The following is a 20,615-nucleotide window of genomic DNA, read 5'->3' as shown; positions in this document are numbered from 1 at the left end:
CAATTTGGGGGGTGCCCATACAGCCTTTTCAGGCCTCCCCTGGGATGTGGTTAGGTTTGTATCCACAACAGCCTGACTACTAGCTGTACTGCTTTGTTTGAGGCCTCGGGCAAAGACTCCACCCAAGCATGGGGGAGGGAGGGTGAGAGCTGATGCTGATGCCCGAGTGGGTGGGCATTCAAAGACTCCAGTGGGGCAGACTTGATTACCATGTGGGGGTGGAAGCTAGCAAGGGACATCAGGCCAGCTGTCTGCCTTGGCTGCTGCCGATTTCCCTCTTCCTGTCCTTGCCAAGTGGGCACCCTATCTTCAGAGAAGCTCACGGGTCGACCAAATGGGCTTCCTTAGCCAGGGAGACATGTGGTTTCTTGCTTTTTAGGACAAGTCTAGTAGGAACTCTCCCTGCTAGCCAAACCAGGCCTTCTTGTTCTCCCAACTGGCAGAGACATCCACTGGGGTCTCTGTCCCACGACCCAAGCAAGCATCTTGGAAATGAAAGCAGTAACCCCCAGAATACAGCTTCTGGCAAAGGTCACAGGCCCTCCAAAATCAAGGCTGGGTATATTAGAGATGGTTTTATAGCATGGATAGACTAGGAAACCAAGCTGAGATCCCCTACAACCTGGTCTCGTCTGTAATCTGAGTTAGGGGTGGTCTAATTCATGTTCATGACATCCATGTCTCCTAAGGCTGGGACAGCCTCCCTTTTGTGTCAGCCCTCTGTCACTGAAACTTTGCTTGTGCAATCCTTGACAATTCAGAAATCCCTGAGGAGGCAGTGAGGTTGGAGCTGAGGGAGCTGGGGGACAGGAAGGCCCAGGGCCTGCTTTGGAGGCTCTTCCTGGTGGTATGGGGACCCCTGGAGAATTTACCACTTGTCTGTTTACTCATTTGTAAAATGAGTTCAATAATCCAGTTGTCCATTGAGGGCTCTTACTAAAGAAACACATGACCTAAGGGGTGGGGTTAGTATCTGATGGTTAGCTTGGACCCCATCCACCCTCCAGAATGATCACAGAACTGGGTGCTGTTGGGGATGAGGGGAAACAAAGACATGGAAGGGAAAGCAGGCCTTTCCCTCAGAGTTAACAACTATGGCGAGAAGGAAATTGTGTGTGTGCGAAGCGACCTGAGAACAATCCCAAGGCAAGTGTCAAAACCCCAGATTCAGTAAAGACACCAAGGGAGACATTCCAAATGGAGGCTGGAGAGAGAGTGGGGGCAGCGCTTCACCAGGGAAGCCACCTGCAAGAAGATGTCACGGCCAGCTCAGGCACAAAGCTGGCAGGCTTGGCCCTGGTGAGCAGCCACCCTCAGCGTCTGGGAGACACTTCAGAAACTCTTTAGGAAAGCGCCTCTCTGTCCCAGTGCAGCCAGCTTTCCTTTTGGAGGAATCCATCCCTCCCCTTCAACGTCTCCCCCATCAGGCTCTTCTCAGGGGGTCCCAGAAAATCACACCTAGTCAGTCAGTAAGCACAGCTTCTCATTACTTTTTGCTTCTTCCAGGAATTTCTAGCACTTCTAGAGTGAGATTTTGATGATGTCTCGACGCAGTCAGCGCCTGAGCCATCGTTACCATGTTGATGATGATGGAGGCAGCAGCAGCAGCAGCAGTGGAGGAAGTTCCCTGGTGGCTGGTCAGCACACTGCCTTCAAGGACAGTCCCTTAAGGTAAGCCACTCCACAGCGGCCCTAGGTCATCTTCCAGATCACAACCACTCAGGGCAGCCAAGGGCCTGGCCAGCTTCCATGTGCACCTTTCTTTCCTGCCCCCATCTTTGGTGGAAACATCACTCTAGTGCTTTCTTTCCCCACAAATGCGAGAATTTCCTGTCCCCAGCACCGTCTCTTCCCCTTCTACCCCAACCTGGGCTGCTGCTGCCTTCACTCTCTGAGAACAGGAACTAGGGAGGGGTGACTTTGAGCATTGAGAGGGCCAGAAACTGAGGCTTAAAGCTGGGCAGGGAACAACCATCATGTGGCCCAGTACCCACGGTTTCTGGGGTGAGCTGCAGGGCCTAGCAAGAGCATAGGAAGCCATGGGGGTGATGGACCTGTGGGGGAGGAGACAGGTTCAGGTGGCTTTAGCTCCTCTTGTACCTCATCATGGTGGTTCCATTTGGAAAGAGGCCCTGCCTGGCCCATGGGAGCTGGGGATTTGTTCCAATGTTATAAAGGATTCATCTGTTGAAGGAATAAGAACAGAAGAGGGCTTTGGGGATCATTTCTTTTCATCCTAGAAGCTCCTTGAAAGTCTCTTCCTCCTCCAGGCCTTTCTCCCCCTGTTTTTCTCCTGCTTCATCTCCTTCACCCTCTTTCCTTTGCTCTTCATGCTTGGCGCCCCCCAGGACTCTGAAGAGGAAATCTGGCAGTGTGAAACGCCTCTCACCAGCCCCTCACCTGGGCCCTGCTTCCAATCCTCACACTACCTACTACAGTGAATCAGTGGTCAGCGAGTCCTACGTCAGGGGCCCCCGGGTCGCCTCGGTGGACAAAAGCTCCATCCTACAAGATCAGCTGAACAGCGATGTGTACTGGAGTGAACGTGGTGAGCTCTGGCCAGAGCTTGACAAACCCGAGGGCTTGGGCTGGGGAGAAGGAAGGGAGCTCCTCCCTGTCTTCTAAAGATTCCTAAGGAGGCTAGTGTCTGTTGGGAGTTACCTTACTCCTCCAGGTTGGCTCATCTCCCTGGATCCTCCCAGGTGGGAGATCCTTCCATTCTCCTGAAGCCCCTCAGTCCCATAGATGGCACTTTTCCAGATCTGGGTGACAATAACCATGCCTCCTAAGGCAGAAGGCCACCTGGTTTTGTGCAGCCAATGAGCTAAAAATCATCTTTACATGTTTCAGTAAAGTTCCATTACACTTAAAAACATAAAAAGTGTTCTTACCTCATACAGAAATAGGAAGGGGGCCGGATTTTGCCCTTGTGCAGAACTCCATTCCTGCCCTAAACCACATGGGGGGGGCTTCTGGGTTCAGACCCCCAAAGGGGTGGGAAGTCTGAATTCTGAAAAGTTCTGCCAGGTGTTCCACCTCTGGCAGCTGCTGTTGCTGGAAGCCTGAAGCTCCCTGCTTATCAGGCACCTCCATGCTCTGTGCAGGTGGGGACTTGGTGAGGAGGAGGAGAGGCCTGGGAGGTGCTGAGAAGAGTAAGATCACTGGACTGAATGAGGGCAAAGTCACCTATGATATCTATGGATCTTCCTCAGGATACTCCTCGGAGGATGACTCTGCAGGTAGGCAGCACTTCCTGCCTACTGGAACTCCATCCCCTGGACGCTGCCCCGTGTACTTTGAAGGGTGCCCCATCCAGGGGGGATGGGGAGAACATAGATTTCAGATAAAAGGAGAGAGAACTCTGCAGTCTGGCTCCAGGTGGGGGTTTGGAGGTTGGGAGGGCCCAAGCCTCAGCATGGTAATGGGGATGCCTGAGGCCCACTTGTGTCTCCTTCTGGGTGGCTCCTCATGTCTTCACTTTCCTGCAGGGCACACACTTATGGACCAGCCTGGCTCAGCATCCTCATTAAGGAATGCTGCCTCCCAAGTTGTTGCTTTCTTGTGGGTGGCCATCACTTTTCCAGGTGGGTTCTGGGAGTGGGTGGGCACACTGCCCAGGGCAGTCCCTGCTGTGGGCCCATAAGAGCTTCCTCATTCCTATGCTGGGGCACACCAGGCCTGGGTGCTAACCCTAGGACAGTGTGTGGAGACAGGCTTTTATGGCAGGATCCCCAGGCACAGCTAGAAAGCCTTGGGAGATTCAAGGAGCAGCTGCAGAGTGGGCAGGCTGGGAGCAAGCTAACTCTGGGATAGGAGGGCGAAGCCTTTGAACCCCTCTGCTGGGACTTTTACAGGTTGGCTCTTTGGCCTGTTCTACTGGTGGCTGGGCACTACCTGCTACCGCCTGACCACAGCTGCCTCCCTGCTGGACGTCTTTGTCTTAACCAGGTCAGTGAGGCCTCCCTGGGCTCTGCCAGAACCAAAGAACCCATGCTTGAAAAAGCTTCACCACGCTTGAGCTCAGTTCAGCTTTTGAGACTTTTGTGCCATGAATCTTATGACAGAAGGTCAGGTCAGGGTCAGGGGTGTGCTGGAATCAGCTGGAACCAGCTTGAACCTGCTCCTGAGTGTCAGCTACCAGTCAGGGCTCCTCTGGGTATCTAGACTGAAGAAGAAGATGGGACAAGTTGTGTGTGCCTTCACCTCCTTCAGAACTGCTTGTTAACCCTTCCCCAGCACATGCCAATCCCCATGAGCACAGGTGCTGCTCTATTCCTGAGTATCTTGGAGGAGCTGTCCCCTCAGTAGTTCCTGCCTCTCATCTCCACTGACTCTGGTGGCTTCACCTTGGCCAGTTGGAAAGTCCTGAGCTCCCAGGGGTTGTAGTCTCTTCCCAGTCCTTCGGGTAGCCAGGCCATCCTTACAGTTTCTCTGTGGGGGGTCATGTCCAGGTTTCCAGGCAGCCTCCAGGGCTGTGTCCAGGAGCCTCTAGAGCAGGGGTAGGGAACCTGCGCTCTCCAGGCCACATGTAGCCTTCTAGGTCCTGGGGTGCAACCTTTGGACTGAGGCCAAGTTTTACAGAACAAATCCTTTTCTTAAGGAGATTTGTTCTTGGAAGTCTAGATTCAGTCAAAGGGCCACCCTTGAGGACCTCAAGTGCCACATGTGATCTCCAGGCTGCAGGTTCCCTATCTAGCTCTGGATTCTTGGGGCCACAGGCTAGGCCCAGGGAGACTAGCCAACCTTGTCAGGGCTTACTCCTTCCAAGTCCCAATTTGACAAGCACTGAAATGATTTAGCCAAAAGAAGCCTGCCCAATTCACTAGCATATAAGCACATTCCTGAGAGCCCTGGGAGGGAGATGCCTTCCACCAGCCCTGTCACCTTTCATAACAACATTCACACATTTGACCAAGGTCAAATTTTCTCCTTCCACTTGACCTCGAGGGCTGTCCATAAAAGCCCAGAGCTCCCCATCGTAGCTGTCCCAGGGTGGGGGCACACCCTTTGTTGGTTTCCTCAGCAGCTCAGGGAGGGTCGCACAGGAATCTGGTGGGGAAGACCAGGCACTAATGTCTCCTCCTTCATCCCCATGAAATCCAGGAGCTTTTCAACTCTGAAGAAGTTGTTTCTGCTTCTCTTGATGCTGTTGCTTCTGGCTTCGCTGGCTTACGGTGAGCCTTGCTGAGTCCCCAGGGCACCCTGCCAGCCCAGACAGACAAGGGCTTGGGGGCAGGGCTGCTGAACGCAAGTCTGGAAGACAGAGCTTTGAAGGGGAGCCTTTAGCCTTTAGGGGAAAAGGGACCCAGGCCTTGTATGGGAAAGTTCTTGTGCCTGAAATGGGATAGACGGCCTGTGTCTCCTCCTCTTGATCCAATCCCACAAGCCTTTCTTGTGCATCTTCTGTATGCAGGCCTCCCAGACTCATGCTGCATGCCTACTATGACAGTGCTGGCTTTACATGGGTGTTTGATCTGCCCCCTCAGTGGTCACTGTCAAGGCACTTGAGGGTGGGGGAACTGGTAGAAGAGCTGAGTCCACAATGAATGGGTTAGCTGGGCAGGACACAGCCAATGCCAGCTCTGGAGGCCTTTGCCCCTTCTCACTGGGGAGAATGGACAGGGTGGTCCTCCCTGGATGGTCCCAAAAGAGCTGTACTCTGTTCAGGAACCATGACATCACTTACCCCCTACTATGAGATGAAGCCCAGCTTGGGAATGGTGACACCACAAGCTGTCAGTTACCAGGACCTCTATTCAGCTGGCATCTCCTGAAAGCACTCTGATCCTCCAGAAGAGACAGGGCTGTATGTGGACCAGGCTTGGGACCAGGAGGCAGGACTTCTCCATGTCCTCTCCCCAGCTGCTTCTTGTCCCTCATTTTTCTCATAATCCAAAAGTGTGTAATGACTCCTGAAAGGATCATGAGAGATGCCTTTCCTGAAGGGTCTTGCCTTCCAGATCATGGGGCCCATAATGCATGCACCTTCCTTGGGCCAGGGTCTGAGCCCATGTGGATGTGACACTGCCAGACACAGTCCAGGTGTAGGTCCTCATCCTGGACATGTTTCCCTTCTGGTGCCTCAGCCTCTGCCTTCATTAGCCTTTCCTCCCATGTGCTAGGTGCTTGGTATTTTTACCCCTATGGACTACAGACATTCCACCCTGCTATGCTGTCCTGGTGGGCAGCAAAGGGCAGCAACAGGAGAGAGGAGGTGTGGGAAGCAGGAGAATCCACCCCATATTTCCAGGTGAGTGCCTGGGTGAGTGCCAGGAACACTTTGTGCAGGACAGGCAGACAGTCTGCTCACAACCAAGTCTGTTCCAATCAACCCCAGAATCACTCAGTCCACTACCATTTCTTAAGTGTGGCCTACTGTGTGTCAGGCACTGTGCTAAGGGATGGGAATTCAAAGAAAGAATTCAAACCCAAACAAACAAGCCCACAGTCCCTGCCCTGAAGGAGTCCCCGAGTCATGAGGAAACAACTAGGTACAATGGAGATCTACCAGGACAGATGGGAGTGAAGCAGTAGAGGGAGTTGGCTATGCTGTTTCTTCTGTGGCAGCCATACAGACTATTACCATACCATCTTTGAAGACAGTTCTGGCCTGGCAGGATCTTCCAGGTGGTGTCCTCTCCTAGCGCTGTCTTTGAAACAGCTCTGCAGCACTATGAGGCATCAGAGGAGGGGGAAGCAGGATTAGCCAGAGGAAGCTGCTTTTGTTTCCATTTTGTAATGAACAAAAGTCTGTTTTATTTCCCTTCTCCCTCTCCCACCCATTCAGAAAAATGAAAAGCAAACCACTTGTAACAAATGTGCAGAGTTAAGCAAACCAGTCCCTTTTTGGCCATGTCTAAAAGATCTATGTCTCCTTCTGCCTCCAGAGACCATCTCTCCGTCAGAAGTTGGGTCATTTTCCAGAAAAGTACTTGGTCACTGCATCGATCAGAGTTCTAAAGTCTTTCAAAGTTGCTTCTTTGTGGTTCTTCTCACTCTGCTCTGCACCAGTTCATACAAAGTCTTCTCAGGTTTCTCTCAATACCACCTATTTCATTGTTTCTTAGAGCACGGTTGTATTCAATCCTTACACCATAATTTATTCAGCTCTTGCCCAGTTCGGGGGCAAGCCAGTAGTTTCCATTTCTTTGTCTTTGCTGTTTGGGTGCCAAGTGTGTGTCATGCAGAAGATAGGTCATTCATCTCAGTGGTGACAGTCTCTTCTTAATGGTCTGTGCTGTGGGGCAAGAGATGAGAATATAAATCCAGGCTATAATGAAGCCTTCATTTAGTAACCTCGATTTATCCATGGATTTCCATCTCCAAACTCATCAATCTTTGCACCAGGGCCACTCACAAGCAGCATTAGGAGACTCTCTCACCTTGGATATGCAGATCCCTGGGGAGCCAGGGTCAGAAAACCTGGGCTCAAGTTTGAGCTTTGCCACTTGCTAGCTTTGGGACCTGGGGCAGTTCAATGCCAACCTCTCAAGACTCAGCCTCCCGCGTTCCCCCGCTGCCTTCAACTGAAATCATAGTTGCCTCCCCCAAAAGGCCTTCCCTAACACCTTGTCACACAGTGAAGTGATTCTGGAGGGGGGGGGTCTCCAGAAATTGGTAGAAGCCCAGACTATCAGAGTTGATCAAGCTGGGAAGACTTGAAGGCTGTGTGCAGATCCTGGTGTCTGCCCACCAGAAGCTTGGCCACCAGGTGATTGGATTTGGGGAGTCATGATGACTTGGGAAGCAGATAAAAAGACCAAACAACCTTTGCCTTCTGCAGCCACCTTCTGTTTGTGGACAGAGGTCAGGGGACCTCAGAGAAGGACAAAGAGTACTTGGTCTCCCTCAGTCCTCACACAGTCCAACCACAGTCTAAGTGGTTGACATTATTCCAGTGTAATCTGAGGGGTGACATGGAGTGGTGGGATAAAGGACATGGCTCTAGAAACAGCAACAGATGAGGTGCTGGATGTCAGATGCACAATGAGGTCCACGATTTTGGACACAGCCAGTGTCAGAATTTGATTTGTCTGACTTCTCATGTCAGCTGCAAGGAGTTTTTTTTTCAGATGTGGGGGGGAAAACAATCAGTGGAATGATCACTCACAGGCAGAAGAATTTGGAGGAGGCAAATCAGCCTCAAGGATTAGATTTCATCACATTTTTAAAGGCAACTAAAAAACCCCATAGTTGCTATTCCAAATGAGCATAAGGCAACAGAGGGCAAAGGAAGTCCAGGAGGAAGCTGAGAAGATCATTTTGTCCTTGTGACCCCAACACTCGGCATAGCCTGTTACACTTAGTGGGAGTGTATCAGTGTTTGTTGGCTGTCCTTGTACTAAGTCCACAAAACAACGTGCAAGGGAAGAAGACACAACTATTATTTGTCAGTAAGAAAGTCCCCAGGCACAGGATACATGATCAGCACCAAAAGATGTCACAACGAAACCAAAGGACCATCTTCACGGAATGAGAAATGCTGGTTACACGAATCATTTCAGCATCAAGGACCAGATCAGTGACTGGGCCCCACAAAGGTCAAAATCGAGCAAGTTAGAAGAAAGGGGGACAAAAGGGGAAAAAACATACCGTACAGCTCCAACAGCTCCAGTCCTTCCTCTTCAGATGTGTCAACCACTCAGGCACGGCAAAAGGAACACTGACTCATAGCATCGTTTCCTAAGGATGTTTGACTGCTGCCCCAAAACATCGCATTCCAGTGAGAAGGCCAGCAATCCTAGAGGCTGCCTCCGTCAGAGACCAGCGGCTCTTGGCAAGCAAAGAAACCAAAGGCAACACTGGATCTGAAAATAGGCCACTGGCGCAAGAGAAGAAGAGGGTGGTGACTAAAGGATACAAACAGTGGCCCCGTGAAACGGCAAACATCAGGAAGGGCCCTCAGCCTCCCTCTTCAGCTCAGTCCTGAGAGTGGAGGCCCCCAAATTCTTGAGGCAGCTCCTTCCCCTCTCAGTGACTCACCTTGTTAGGAAGCTGTTCCTGCCTCTGAAATGTGCCACAACTTCTACCTTGCCAGGACAAGCAAAGCACCTCTAACCCCGTCCATGTCCACAAAGTCTGAAAACCGTTTTCACGTCTCCTCATCGTGTTGTGTGTTTCCAAAAGTTTTCTTGATATCATTGGTTTTTACTTAACCTACCTTTCCCAGTGTGTCTTCTCAGAAAGAGAAGCAGGGAATTTGGAAAAACCCTGCAAAGCTTGTGTGATCTACTAGTGAAAATCATTTTGAATTAGGTACATCTTTACACACACACACACACACACACACACACACACACACACACACACGCACACATCCCACTGACGTTGAAGACTTGTCTCTAGCTTTTGCTTTCATGTGACCCACCTTGCTCAGTGTATCCTTCCCATTTTGCCCTCCCACAGAGCCAGCCCTTAAGCAAAAGAATAAACCAAAAAGGGGAAGAAAAGTTCAGCAGAACACAGCAGGCGAGCCCAGCATTAGATGCAGGTTCCCTGCCAGTATTTCCCACCCTAGCCAGGACGGGAAGGGAAGAAGATCCTCATGGGTCATGTCTGTTCTTTCCATTTCCATGGTTGTCTGTGGTGCTTGTTTTCTTGTTCTCCTCATTCATTTATTCCACTTTTCCCCAGTTCATGTAAGTCTTCTAATTAAGCAGAGTTGTGGCTTCGTACAGCATAGTCATATTTCCTTGTATCCATAAGCCACTCCTCTGTCAATGAGTTCTTTGCTACCAAAGAACTTTCTTAGTGGTTCAGTTGGTATGGCACTGAATAAGTTAATTTAGGTAGTTTTATCATTTTTATGCTACTGGCTTGACCTACCCACGAGGAGTGAGTACATCTCCAACTGTTGAGATCTCTACGTATGAAGAATGTTTTGTAATTGTGTTCATATAGTTCCTGTGTGTGTCTTGGCAGGCAAACTCTCAGGTTGTATACAGTATACAATTGTATACAGTTATTTTCAATGGAATTTCTCTTTCTATCTCTTCCTGCTGGATTTTCTTGATTAATGTATAGAAATGCTGATGGTTTTGATGGGCTTCCAACTTTCTTTAAGTAATTGTTTGAACTGGTTTTGTTTTAAACTGGTTTTTTAGATGACTCTCTAGGGTTCTCTTGGTAAACCATTGTATCATGTACCAAAAGAGATAGTTTTGGTTCCTCATTGCAGTTTTTTCCCTTCAGTTTCTTTTCTGCCTTATTGCTATATCTAGCAGTTGCTGTAACTGGTACAACACTGAATAGCAATGGTTGGCAATGGACTTTCTTCCTTTACCGTGATCTTACTGGGAAGGCTTATCCCCATTACATATCATGCTTGCTCTTGGTTTTAGTTAGATAATACTTATTTTAAAGAAGACTCCATTTATTCCTGTGCTTTCTAGTGTTTTTCAACAGGGATGAGGCATTTTGTCAAAAGCTTTGTCTGCACCTGTTGAAATCATATAAATTTGTTGTTTATGTTATTGATATAATCAGTTACATTTATAGTTTTCCTAATAATTGACCCAGGCCCAACTTCTTGGTATCAATCCAGCTTGGTCACAGTGTCACAATATATCTTTGTGATATATTCCTGTAATCTCCTTTCTTAGCATTTAATATTTTTCATCAATATTCATTAAGGAAATTGATCTATAGTTCCCTTTCTTGGGGAGACGTGACTCTCCTTGGTTTGGGTATCAAGATTATATTTTTGTCATAGAAAGAATTTGATAAGATTCTATCTTTACCTGTTTTTCAAATCGTTTATTTAGTGTTGGAATTGATTACTTTTTAATCATTTGGAAAAATTTGATTTAGTCCTGGGGTTTTTTCTTAGAGAGATCATTTATAGCTTGTTTCGTTCCTTTTTCTAAGATGGGGTTATTTAAGGGCTCTGTTAAACAGGACTATTTATATTTGTAAAATTCATTTCATTTAGATTTTCATTTTTATTATTGGCATGTAGTTGGGCAACAAAGCTCCTAGTAATTACTTTTATTTTCTCTTCATAGATTGTAAATTCACTGTTTTCATTTTCTGATGTAATAATTTGGTTTTCTTTTGTAAAAATTAAATTAGCCAAGGATTTATCTATTTAATTGTTTTTCTCAAAGCTTATAGTTTTATTTATTAGTTCATTGGGGTTTTGTTCTTTCAATTTCGTTCATCTTTCTATCGATTCAAGATTTTAATTTTGGTGTTTAATTGGGAAGGGATTAATCTGTTGGTTTTCTAAATATTTTAGTTGCATGTCTAATTCTTTAATCTGTTTCTTTGTCTCTTTGATTGATGTAAGCATTTGAAAATATACATTTCCCTCTAAGTCCTGCATTGACTGCATCCCCAAAATTTAGTTATGTCATTGTCACCATGAAATTGTTAACCATTTCTATGATTTGTTCTTTGACTCATCCATTCTTTAGGATCCATTCTGTAAGATCCATTCTTTTTCTCCAACTCCTCTATTTGTGTATCTTTCTGTTTCAAGCATATTTCTTGTAAATAACATATTGTTGGATTCTGGTTTCTAATCCATTCAACTGTATTCTTCCATTTTATGAGTGAGTTCATCCCATTCCCATTCACAGTTGTGTTCATTAAATGTATATTTTTTTCCATGCTATTCTTTTACACTCATCCTTTTGTTTTTTACTCTGTCCCTTCTTCAGTAGTCTTTTGTTTCTGACCTTTGCCTCCCTTAATCTATCCCGTCATTCTTCCCTCCCCCTCACCTTTCTCTTAGACGCTTTTCCTCCTACTTCTCCTTGCGTAAAATGAATCTCTCCATCTCATTGTGTGTGTATGTGTATTCTTCCCTCTTTCAACCAGTTCAGATGAGAATAAGGTTCGTGTTGCCTGTTCCCCTCTTCTGTCCCTCCCATTGTATAAACTCTTTCTAGTGCACCCCATTTATGAGATAACTTTCCCCATTCTTTCTCTCCTTCCCCACAACCTTCCAGTGCATTTCTCTTCTCCACCCTTCCATTCTTTTGAGATCCTCACAACATAATACAGTCATTCAGGTCGCTATCTATTTAGACTGCTTCTAGGACCCGTGGTGATCATAAAATTCTGAAGTGGTTACATGTATCATCTTGCCACACAAGGGATCTAAACAATTTGCCCTTTTTTAGTGACTTGTGATTTCTCACTCATGTTCACCTTATTATTCTTCTCCTGAGTTCTGTGTTTGAATGTCAAATTTTCTATTCTGTTCTGGTCTTTTCATCAGGAATGCTTGAAAGTTCTCTATTTCAGGAAGGGTCCTTATTCCCCTGTAGGACAATACACAGTTTTGCTGGGTAGTTTAATCTTATTGTGGGCTCTAATCCTAGATCTTTTCCACTCCAGAATATGATATCCCAAGCCCTGTACTCCTTTAATGTGGAAGCTTCTAAATCTCATGTGTCCTGACAGTACTGGATTATTTCTCTCTGGCTATTTGCAGAATTTTCTCCTTGACCTGGCAGTTCTGGATTTAGAACAGTTGCTGGGAGTTTTCATGTAGGGGTTTCTTTCAGGAAATGATTTGTGGTTTCAAGTTCTACTTTGCCCTCTGATTCTAACACATCTGGGCATTTTCCTTTGTAATATCTTAAAATATTATGTTGAGCTCCTTTTTTGTTCCTGGCTTTTGGATAGACAAATGACTCTCCAATTCTCTCTCCTCAATCCATTTCTAGGTCATTGGAGTTTTGTATGAGATCCTATACATTTTCTCTTGAATTGATTTTATTTTTTGTTGTTGTCTCCTAGAGTTATTAGCTTCTATTTGCTCAGTTCTAATTTTTAAGGAATTCAGCATTTTTGTGCCTCCTTTACTAATTATTCATTCTTTTCTCATATCTTTCTTGTACCGCTTTTTAAAAATTTTTCCTCTTCCACTCTTAAAATCACTTTTTGTTCATTTTTATCTCATTCTTTAACTCTTCTAGGAATTCTTGTTCAACTCTTATCCAATCTACCCTTTTTCTTGGAGGATTTGCTTAAAGATATCTTCAAGTCATTGGCTTCTTCTGTCTTTCTGTCTTGAGCCATAGTAGCCCTTTGTGGTCAGGTTCAGTTTTGTTTACTCATTCTTCCAGCCTATTTCTTGACTATGAACTTGATGTTGGCATTGGGCTCAGCTCACCTCTGGGCTTTCTTAGTTCAGTCCGCAAACTTTCAGTGCTTCCATAGTGGTGATATCTGTTCACTGCTATTCTTGTCTGAGTTGTGCAAGTTCCTGACTCAGGTTTAGGTCTTCTGGCTTGCGGGTGCTGGAGTTTCTGTAGAATGTTATTGGACTCAGTCATTGTTAGCACACTTTGAGGTTCTGCAGGTTCAGAGGGACCGAACTTATTGACTCTTCTTGCGTCTGGGTCTCCTACCCGAGGTATCCCACTGCAGGACTAAAAGTGAACATTGAGCCCCCAGCTGTGCTCTGGGGCTCAGGTCCAGAACCTCTTTGCAGAACCCCTTTCTTGATCAGTGCTCAGCTAGGGCCTCGCTCACTCATAACTGCTCCTCTCAGCCCTACGTCTGTAGCCTAGAAGAGTCATTTGGCCCCCTTCATGCTCCCAGGATAGCCTGGGGTCTGCTCCTGCTCAGGGATTCAGTTCTAGCCCTTTTACCATCCTTGGGCAATGAAATGCTTCCCACTGTCCTGGCTGCCATTATGTTGGGCTCCTGGCCAGCCCCCACCTCAGTGTCCACAGCTCTCTTATTTCTTAAGCTTCCCTGGGCTGGAGAAATGACGCACAGGGATGTTTTCTTGGCTTTCCTCATGAGAATGTGGTCTGGCACATTATCTAGATGGTTAGAGAGGAGGTGGGCTGGGCTCATCAAAAATGCCCACCCTCCCTCTGTTCTCTTGGTTCTGCCCCTGTGCTGTGTGGTTGGTGGGGAGGGGACCTTCTGCATGCTTAGCCTCCTTTGTACCTCTTGGGGAGGTCTCTGACCTGGCTTTTTGCCCTGAGCTCTCTCAGCTTCTTTGCCATTTCGACCCTGGTGACCCTGGCCCTCCCTCATCACTCTCCTGGCTCACTGCCGCAGTGTCCTGAGTGGCCTCCCTGCCTCCAGTCTGTTCTGCACTCTGCTCTCAAAGGAACTTTCCTTAAGAACAGAGCAGACCAAGTGACTTCCCTCCTCAGTCAATGGCAGGGCCTCCCCTTTGCCCCCCAGAGGAAAACAGCCCCACCCTGTCTTTCCAGCCTTAGCCTCATTGGTCTTCTGTACTCCTTTCACACTCGGTGACCCTACCCAAATGGCTGCCCCCATGCTGAGAATTCATTCTGGTGCTCTTTCTTCCAGTCAGCCTGTCAACCCACATGTATTTATTAAGCACTTCCTCAGTGCCGGGTCCCGGCCTAGGGGACACAGGTACCCAAAATGAAACCATTCCCATTGACCAGGAACTTCCATTCTCAGGCGGAGACCAACAATGCTTACGTTTTTGTAAATAGCGTAAGTGTGAAATGAAGAAATCTGCCGACAGCAGTTAAACGACCTGGTGGCTTTTAATGTCCTTGTCTCCTCCATTCAAATGGAAGTTCTTCGTACACAAGAAAGGTTTCCTTCTTGGTCCTTGTGTTCTCAGCACTCAGCCCCACCTCGGGCACACAGTGGTGCTTAACAAATGCCCAGTGCTCCTTGTTCCTCCTCCTAAGAGACTTTTCATCTTTGTGTGTTTTCCTCCTTGTTCCCAAGGCTGAACAGCATGTCCTGTCCAAGGTTCATGCCCTAGAAAGGCGGCTGGAAACTCTGGCTTCTGAATACTCTGCACGTTGGCAGAAGGAGGCCATCAGGCTGGAGTTGCTGGAGCTGCAGGGGGCCAGTGGGAATGGAGGTGGAAAAAGCCTGAGCCACGAGGATATTTCAACTCTCCTGGAGGGCCTGATGAGCCAATGGGAACCCACCCTGAAGAAGGACTTCCGTAGGGACACCACTGCCCACATCCAGGTGAGGAGAACGCTCTGCTAAGAAGACCAGGTCGGCAAGCCCAGCTAGTGGAAGGCATAGAGGTCTTGAGGTGAGGCAGCACTCTGGGCTTGGCAGGACCTGCCAAGTTCTCTGGGTCTTGTTGAACGCCTGTCTCCTTTTTTGTGGTCTCCAGGAAGCACTCACCACCCTCAGGGCAGAACATCAGCAAGATTTGGATAATGTTCTAAAGAAGATTTCTCAGGCATCCCAGGTAATCCAGAAGCTCTGACGCTTCTGGAGGCAGAGACACAGGGGATGGAGGGCGGGGGGGGGGGGGGGCGGGGGAAAGGGTGCGGGGAGGGGGGGAGAGGGGGCAGAGACGTCTTGGGGGAGGTCACTTGTAGCTGGAAATGTTGGTGCTGCTGTCAGTAGACCTAACACTTGCTTACAGGTTTCTGGCCAGATTCCATACTTGTATGGGAGCATATTCGATTGACTCATTGTCCCTGAGAGCTCCTGTCTGAGGACTCTGGATCCCCTTGTCCGAAGGATAAGCAGAGAGCTTACTGATCTAAAGCAACCTAAGCCTCCTCCTGTAGCTCCTTTCTGGAACCCCTTTCCTGTACTGAGCACATCCATGCATGAAGACTAGGGAGGGATAAGATTGTCAATGAGAAGACTGTAACTCAACAGCTGAGTTTGAAACTCTTTTCAGGGACTGAGAAGTGACCTCACCACTCTAGGGAAAGTGGTTCATGCCTAATCTCAGCTGAGTTGGGGTCTCTGTCAGATGCCTCCTCTTGGTGGGATGATAAGAGAGGAGTCCAGTCTTTGAAAGGTCTAGCCCAAACTCAAGGTCAAGATTTCTGGAGCCCAACAGTTTGCAGAGACTCAGATCCTCCTTAGCAGACAGAGGGTCCACCCAGAGGAGACAATGAGTCCCCAGAGTGTGGTTTGGTGTTTTCATCAGTCTCATTGTGCCATCATCTTCCTTACAGGAGCTGGAAAGCTGGGTGCTCCAGCTAAAATCTGAATGGCAGAGGTAAGGCCCCAAACTAACTGGCAAAGAGAAGAGGAGGGAAGGAAGGCTAGAAAACTAGACCAGAGAAAGCACCACTGAGATTCTCTGGGGGGGTGTCAGTAGAGCCAGAATACTTGGGTTAGCATGTCCATAGGATTAATCCCAGCTGGTAAGGACCTCAGAGAGCAGATGAGGGTCCTGAGGCCTGGGAGGGAAATGACTTGGCCAGGGTCACACAGGGAGTAAATGTCAGGGAAGACTTGCACCCAGATCTCTGGTTCTGTTCTTTCCCTTTGATAGTGGTTCTGCTTGACTCTATCCTGTGTCACTAGCCAGTGGCTGCCCTTCCCTTTTCCTTTTGTCACTGTCTAGTTTGGCCCAAGAAGCCCTCCAGGAAAACATATTAAAGGCTATGGGTCCACTGGAGGCCCAGCTGGCTGGCCTGAGACAGGAACTGGCAGCCGTGAGCCAGAGACAGGCTGCAGTGGCAGAGGAAGTAGACCTTTGGCCACAGAAGATGGCAGCCCTGCGCAGTGATGTGAGTCCTCCAGTCCACCACTTAGACCACATGTGCCCCTCTCTCCAAGGTGGGCTGCCTGAGCATCTGCCCAGGGAGACCCAACCCTCTAAGGTGTCCACTGGGGTCCAATGAGATCTTTTTTGGTAGACCTGAAAGCAGTGGAAAAATGCCAGTCACTTGGTTCACAGCCGTCCCTTCCCTGGCACCAGGAAGACATGCATAGGCTCTGAGCTCTCAGAGTCTTTCTAGACACCCCCTCCCCAGGTCCCCTGTCCCGGCCCTCTTTCTTCCTTACCTCTACTGTTTTGTGGATGGTCTCTGGTGGTTTCTAGGTGGAGTCTCAGTTCCCAGCCTGGATCAGTCAGTACCTTCTTCGAGACAAGGGCGCTAAGGCTGGGCTTCTTCAGCTGGAGGAGGTACAGGCCCAACTTCGGGACCTGGAGCACAGAATCCTCACTCAGGTGGCAGAAGGGCAGGTCAAATCTGCCAGTGAAGCTGCTGCCAGCCTGAGGCTGACCCTTCACAAGGAAGGAGTGACTGGGGTCACAGAGGAGGTGAGGCCTGCCCCATTCCCTGTCTGCCTGTCGGAGGTCATGGGTTTGCCCTGAGAGGAGCCTCCAGGGAAGGAAGGGGAAGCCCTGGCAGAGCAGGTAGCACACGTGGCCCTCTGGTGAAAGGGCTGGGCCAGTTCTGCAGGCAGCTAGGCCCATGAGTCCATCCATGCCTGTCTTTTAGGATGTGCACCAGATTGTGAATGAGGCCCTGAAGAGATACAGTGAAGACCGCATTGGGCTAGTGGATTATGCCCTGGAGTCCTCAGGTAGGTAGCCTGTAGAAAGCCAGAGGGCTGGGGACATGATGGTTGCCCATTAAGGGACAGCAGGAATTAAAAACTCATGATGCCCCTTATGGGACGGGGCAGTTGAAGGGCTGATGCCCTGGCAGTGACCCCTCATCTTCAGGACTACCTCTGTGTCCTGCCAGCCCTCAGCTGCCCCCACCTCACTTCTCTCCCTCTTGTTCTTTCAGGGGCCAGCATCATCAGTAGCCGCTGCTCAGAGACCTATGATACCAAGACGGCCCTTCTCAGTCTGTTTGGCATCCCCTTGTGGTACTATTTCCAGTCCCCAAGAGCCATCCTCCAGGTATGACAGAACAAAGGGCCCCCAGCTTGGCTCTCTGCCATCTCCCACCTTCTGTGGGGGCTGGGCTCTCAAGGTGGGAGGATTACACAATGGAAATCTATTCCATTGGCTGCCCACCTGACTTGTCACCTGACTTGTCTTCTGCCCACAGCCAGATGTTTACCCTGGCAACTGCTGGGCATTCCGGGGCCCCCAGGGCTTTGCTGTGGTTCGATTATCTGCCCGCATCCACCTCACTGCTGTCACCTTGGAGCATGTACCCAAAGCCCTGTCTCCCATCAGCAACATCCCTAGCGCCCCCAAGGATTTTGTCATCTTGGTGAGTATCTGAGCCTTGCAGCTCTCCATTCCAGTATGCCTGACAGCCATTTCTTAACAGCAGCATTGTGAGGTGAGGAATGGAAGGATGTGCCCATTTTACAGCTGGGATATTGAGGCTGGTCTCTGGACTCCACAACCAGCCCTTTCCCTGCTCCCCCTCTTCTTAGAGAGAAGCCAGAAGAGGACAGCTGACAGCAGTCAAGATTTCAATGCTGTCTCAGGGTCCTTTTATACAACTCCTTTATACATGGGTGCCTCCATGGCCAGGTGTCCCATGGGGGAGCTGAGTGGGGATGATGAGCACCATTCCCTACAGTCACCTCCTTAGGGCAGAGTTGGAATGTCCTCATAAGGAGGATGTGGGTGAAAAAAGTGGAGCCAGAGGAGAAGAAGAAACGTGTAGGGGAACAGGATGCTTCAGGACCTAAATCCTGATAGATGAAGAAACTGAGGCACCTACAATTAAATTGTGTGTCCCAAGCCATTCAGCAGCTTAGGGGAAGAGGCAGAGAAGGAGGCCAGGGGCTTGGAGGGAAAAGGATCTGTCTACTGAGTTAGTGAGAGATGCTGGAAGGTGAGGGGACCAAAGAAGGAAACATCATGGTGGCTTTTCCTTTCTCCCCTTTACTCTCCCCAATGTATCCCCCCCTACACCCCCTTCCTCCTCCTCTTCCACCTCCTCCTCCACAACCTCCCCTTCCTTTGCCTCCCTGGATAGATCTGGATTCATGTCCTAACAGCATGACCTTTCCTCTAACCCCCTCCCATCCATCCATCCATCCATCCATCCCTTCCCTTTGCTTTTCCTTCTCTGTAGGGGCTAAATGAAGATTCACAGTCGGAAGGGGTGGCCCTCGGGCACTTTACCTATGATAATGCTGGGGAGTCCATTCAGACCTTCCACTTTCAGGTATGGAGGGCTGGCCCCACAGTGTCCCAGGGAGGCTGGTGCTCTTGAAGGCTAGATCACCAGCCATGGGGATGCTGTGGCTTTGCTAGGAGCTGCAGTTTGAGCCAGGACCCCATGGTTCTGATAGCAACCTGAGGGATAACATTCAGCCACTGAAGAAGGCCTGGGGGGGACGGGCTCTGGGGTCAGGATGTCCACCAAGGGATCACGAGCCTTCCTGACCCCAGTCTCCTCTTCCCACAGGGCAATGACACAGCCCCATACCAGGTGGTCGAACTTCGGATCTTAAGCAACTGGGGTCACCCTGAGTACACCTGCATTTACCGCTTCCGGGTCCATGGGAAGCCTGCCAATTAGCCTCTCCCCCCCAGGGCCTTTCCCCTCTTTCCCCCTTCAGCCCCTCCCCTCCCCCAGCAAGCACTTCATCCTACTTTCTCGCCCTCTCCCACACTTCATCCCTTATGGCCACTGTGGCTTCTGGGAGAGATACAAGGTGGGAGCCTACCACCATGGAGCAGTTTGGCCCCACCCTGCCCTCTCTGATGGAGAGGAGATCACCAGCTCAGCTATTTGTTTCACTCCCCATCCTCTTGAGGGTCAGGTGGCCCAGCTCCCTACCAGGCCCTGCCTGCCCTCAGGAGGTGTATACACAGCTATGTATGATATGTTGAAGGTGTGAGTCAAGACATCATGAGGGCCTTATTATGCTCAGCAGCACTCAGAACCACAGCTTAGGCCACCTTAGCTTACCTTGCCCAAGAGTCTAGGTCAAAGAACTTGGTTTATTGAGGGCATGACAACTTGGGCAGTTCCAAAGGGCAGACTGGTAGACAGTCTGTCTTGGGCATGCCCCAGCAGGTGGCTAAAGCTCCCGTCCATGGTAGCATGCATAGTTCTCTTTACCATGGGGCATGATGGGGGCAGTCTTTGAAATCTGAAGTATCTGGGACTGGCCACAATTCCCTGGTGTTAAGTTTATTGGGATAGAGTTGGGGTTAGTTTTTTGGAGTTAAGGCTGGGATGGGAGGGGAAGGGCAAATTCTTTGGCCCTGCGGGCCGATTGTATTATGTATATAGATAGATATTTATATTTATACATAGATCTCTTTGTTCTTTGTTATCAAACAGAAAAGCTACGGGCTTCATTTCCGGCTTCCTCCCCCTGGGGCCCAGGGTGATATTCACTCCAGCTCCACCTTGGGGTGGGGGGCAGGCTGTCAGGCACGGATCCTCACAGTGACATTGCCATCCTTCCTGCCTTTTACTGTAGGAGGGAAGGCAGGCCTTCACACCACAGGGCTGGCCACTGGTCCCTGAAGCAAGCAGGGGCACTCACTCATCTGCAGGCTTTGGGGGTCACCAGCAGACAGTGGCAGGCTGACCCTAGCTGGCCCTCAACCCAGTTTGCTCCCTCTGCTTCTGTTCGCTTACCAGGAAGCTGGCGTCTGAGCAGCCCTGCGTAGGAACCTACAGATGGGGTCTTAGTTCTTCCCCATCACAAAGGCTACTGTTTAATTCTTTACTTTGATTTTTTAATCAACAAATTCTAATTTATGCCTATGCAAATATAAATTTTCCCTGGGATCTGTGGCTTCTCCTTGTCCACCTGTTGCTCTTGAGGCCAACTTGGAGTAGTGGGGAAAAGAAGGTGGTATTCTGGTAGAAACTCCCTGGTTAAAGGGCGGCTTCCTTGCTGCTGAGTGAGGCCTGGGAGGGATTGTCCTGGGCATCGAGAGGGAGCTAAGCCCAGGCCTGGGCTGGGAGAAGCAAAGCTGGGTAAGGGAACCAGAGGAGGCTTTCTCATTT

General features: G+C 49.2%; 1 protein-coding gene across 1 annotated transcript; it reads left to right on the top strand.

The window, feature by feature from the left end:
- The first annotated feature begins 1,540 nt into the window (after positions 1-1,540).
- On the top strand, positions 1,541-19,166 carry LOC140532099 (SUN domain-containing protein 2-like). The gene is made up of 17 exons (XM_072650642.1): positions 1,541-1,671; positions 2,349-2,548; positions 3,105-3,239; positions 3,489-3,584; positions 3,855-3,948; positions 5,414-5,510; positions 6,155-6,250; positions 14,680-14,931; positions 15,086-15,163; positions 15,891-15,934; positions 16,286-16,451; positions 16,766-16,987; positions 17,169-17,253; positions 17,463-17,578; positions 17,730-17,897; positions 18,717-18,809; positions 19,053-19,166. The coding sequence occupies exons 1-17, from the start codon at positions 1,541-1,543 to the stop codon at positions 19,164-19,166; spliced, it is 2,187 nt and encodes a 728-aa protein (XP_072506743.1).
- The last annotated feature ends 1,449 nt before the right edge of the window (positions 19,167-20,615 follow it).

Source organism: Notamacropus eugenii, chromosome 3, assembly GCF_028372415.1.
Source record: "Notamacropus eugenii isolate mMacEug1 chromosome 3, mMacEug1.pri_v2, whole genome shotgun sequence".
Taxonomy (NCBI): Eukaryota; Metazoa; Chordata; class Mammalia; order Diprotodontia; family Macropodidae; genus Notamacropus; species Notamacropus eugenii.
Note: the sequence above shows the minus strand (reverse complement) of the source record. Positions and strands in the feature narration are given on the sequence as shown.

Coding starts and splice junctions, on each gene's coding strand:
- LOC140532099 (XM_072650642.1), top strand. CDS start 1,541: ATGTCTCGACGCAGTCAGCGCCTGAGCCATCGTTACCATGTTGATGAT. Junction 6,251..14,679: donor AATCCACCCCATATTTCCAG/GTGAGTGCCTGG, acceptor CTTGTTCCCAAG/GCTGAACAGCATGTCCTGTC. Junction 15,935..16,285: donor CTAAAATCTGAATGGCAGAG/GTAAGGCCCCAA, acceptor GTCACTGTCTAG/TTTGGCCCAAGAAGCCCTCC.